This window comes from Limulus polyphemus, unplaced genomic scaffold (assembly GCF_000517525.1).
Source record: "Limulus polyphemus unplaced genomic scaffold, Limulus_polyphemus-2.1.2 Scaffold1390, whole genome shotgun sequence".
NCBI lineage: Eukaryota > Metazoa > Arthropoda > Merostomata > Xiphosura > Limulidae > Limulus > Limulus polyphemus.
This window is the reverse complement of record NW_013667000.1, coordinates 280831-284249: the sequence shown is the minus strand read 5'-3', so window position 1 is coordinate 284249 and position 3419 is coordinate 280831. Positions and strand designations below refer to the sequence as shown.

The following is a 3419-nucleotide window of genomic DNA, read 5'->3' as shown; positions in this document are numbered from 1 at the left end:
CTCCAATGTAGAATTCTAGGCGGTTATTACATGTGAATAGTGAAGTCAGTTGGGGTAGATTTTGTCCGTAAGGTTTCTAGAACTATTGGGACACCTACCGGTCATTACTGAGTATATCCACTGGACGTATTTAGAAACCTTAGTGTAAACACCGGGCCTGCCAGCTCGACCACAACCATCACCGTTACTAGTCACGCCAACCAATGTCCACCGTCCGTTTTCCTCGCACATTAGGGGTCCTCCAGAATCACCCTACATAAAGACAGACCACATGATATTTTAAAAAACATTTATTACTCAGAAGTATCACAAAGTTGGAATACAAATAACGAGAAAAAGGAGAAACACGTGGAAACATTTTTATTAATATGGTGTCACAATCTCCAGAAACATTCGATAGATGTCACCCTTGGAATTAAATTCTAAAATACTTGAATTTTACAATTTCTGTATTATCAATTCTTTCATGATGGATTTAAGCAAAGTATTCAAGTTTAGACTGCACACAAATTTTGTCTATTGTTAACATTTAATATTACATAATTTTTGCAGTATTTTTAGTTTCTTCAATAACTATTCTCGTCTCGTGGTTAGGGTGTTCAATTCGCAATCTGCGGGTTGCGGGATCGAAACCCATCGCCGTAAAGCTCGCATTTTTAACTGTGGGGGCGTTATAATGTGACGGCAAATCCCACTATTCGTTGGTAAATGAGTAGCCCAAGAGTTGGCGGTGCCTTCCCTCTACTCTGGCACTGCTAAATTAGGGACGGCTCGTGTAGCTTTGCGCGAAATTTAAATCAAACAAGTAAAGAAATCGATTGGAGTTGATGCTGTAAAGCAGCTGTCACACTTTCCAAGTGCAAGAGAGTTTGGTTGCTAAGGTGCAATGCCACATTGGGCTATCTTCTGTGTCCACCGCGGGGAATTGAATCCCGGATCTTAGCGTCTCACTGGACAGAATACCTACCAGGCACGCATCCCTTCCGCCATTTTCATATCCGGCACAGAACATGTTATCAGTGATTCTGTACAACGGTAGAAACAGCGTCCTCTTGCGGCAGTCTTCAGTGGGGATAATAGGCAATTGGAGCTCCTGAAGTGTGTCCGCTGGTAGTAACAAAAAATAAAATAATAATTAATCACTTGAAAAATAGAATGAAAAGAACCTCAAACACGTTAATAATCACTATACACTTCAGAAACACACATGACAATTAAATGAAATATGTAAATAAAACCTGGAAGTGCAACAAATTATGTTTACACGTGTCATAAAATAAACAAACTCATTTTCATCTAAATGACTAAGTTATTTTACAACTGAAGATACCAATTTTTACTGATTTTGAAGCGTAGCTATTATTGCGTTATTTTTTAACTAAAAGTTTTTGAGGAAAACACCTGCTGATTGTACAGCTTGTAGTAATCATCATTTGACCCTTGTTATGGTTACAATAAAAAGGAGTTCTTTCAATTAATTATCGAAAACACTGTAGACTTACAATGGATTTAGTGAAGCAACATTTACATGATACTAGGAAATCAGGAACGATAAGAATTAGGTAAGCCATAAAACAGGAAACTCGATAATCGAGTGAATTGTGTATAAACGAACACGAATGTAATTAGACTTTGATATTTCAGCCTGAACAGCATCATATACGACAAATTGACGAAACGGCTATGTCAGAGAGCAAAATAGTCTCTCATTTAGAAATGTTGACCAGAGGGAGGACAACTAGCAAGCAGCACCCACCGCCTATAGGGCTACTCTTAATCGAATACCGGGATTGCCTGTCACTTTTATAAAGTGCCCAGAACTGAAAGTGAGGAGCGTTTTAAGAAGTATATCGGGACCCGAACCCTAGGCCTTACTTTCTGCAGCCCGGCACGCTAAACACTCTATTAACTCTGGTGAATTGCAGTTACAACTGCTAAGTAAAACAACCCGGAAAGTAACATGATACAAACATTGGAACATATTAAGTAGTGTTGCCTTTCTTAAGGAATAAGCTTGTCTCATAATGCAAAGAACAGTGTCTTTAAAAGCGAAAATGCAAAAGTCTCTTACGAAATATTTGTCCAATCTCAAAGAGTTTACCCCAGCCAGTAACAGTGCACGTTTGTCCTTGCCACTTCCTGACGTCACCTCCAGCTTCTGGCAGACAAATTGGCCTGGTATAGTCACTGTAAAACGAAATTAAGTAAATAAACAAATGAAATATAAAATATATCTTATAAAACGACAAATAAAAACATATTTAGAATATTATTGTTATTGCTTTTTAAGTTTGAACATGTGAAAAACTGCTGAAAGTCAAAACATTGGTTTGTAGTTGATGCTAAACAGCCTCAAGCCTGGAAACATTATAAATTACTCACCTGAAATGGACTGGTTTTTCCAGTCTCAGTACTACTAAATCATTTATAAATCCTCTATCGATATAATCAGGATGTATAATGATGCGACTAATGTTTCGAATCTGTTCAAATGGAGATGGCATTTCTAATCCCCTTCTTAATAGTCCTATTCGAGCAATCCAATATCCAGTTTGGCTTCTGTGAAAATCCAAATATTAAAGACGATATATTCTTCACATTGTTACTTACCACCAAGTAACCTAACTTTGAATTGTGAAGTACACCGAAACTGAGTTGTTTCTTTCTAAATAGTGGATTTACCCTTTATAAACAATTAAAATGTTAAAATTGTAACTTTATCAATTATAATTAGATCAAATTTGAGATATGTACCAATCTTCTCTTGTACAAGACTCACATAGTAATTTGTATAAAACCAAAGACATTTTTATGATAAGTTATGTTGGAGTAAACATGTTTAACCATTTTGTAAACACTGGTAAATTTCAACAAATAAAGTATATGACTAACAAACTTATATCTAAAATACCACTTATCCCTTATGACTCTCTCTTCACGTATAGAGATTAAGAAATATTAAATATTAAACCTTATATCCAAAAGCAAGAGTTGGCAACAACAAGTTATCTGTTCGATGAAAGAACGTGCCATCCGTTATAATTTACTATAATGGTAGCTGGAATATGATAGTCAGAACTGGTAAGAAAATCATTTCAATGTTCCAACTTTTCACTTTTATAGTTTGTCCCTAAAGTTAACTGAAATGGCGTGTCTTCAAACTTTGTGACATGTTTTGAAAATAACCAACACGAATTGAAAGGAGAATTTATTCTGAATAAACAACGTGATTTAAATTTAGCGTGATGTCTAAATACACCACATGAATTGGAAAGAGCATATCTTCTAAATACACTACATGAATTGGAAAGAGCATGTCTTCTAAATACACCACATGAATTGGAAAGAGCATGTCTTCTAAATACACCACATGAATTGGAAAGAGCATGTCTTCTAAATACACCACATGAATTGAAAAG

General features: G+C 35.8%; 1 protein-coding gene across 1 annotated transcript in view; it reads right to left on the bottom strand.

The window, feature by feature from the left end:
• Positions 1 to 3419, bottom strand: part of LOC106463381 (serine protease nudel-like) — a 22788-nt gene that overhangs the window by 3465 nt on the left and 15904 nt on the right. The window contains exons 9-12 of the mRNA XM_022390854.1: positions 2383 to 2559; positions 2072 to 2187; positions 968 to 1107; positions 99 to 252 (exon numbers count right to left, since the gene is read on the bottom strand). Coding sequence (XP_022246562.1) covers positions 99 to 252; positions 968 to 1107; positions 2072 to 2187; positions 2383 to 2559 — 587 coding nt within the window. The remainder of the gene's footprint in view (positions 1 to 98; positions 253 to 967; positions 1108 to 2071; positions 2188 to 2382; positions 2560 to 3419) is intronic.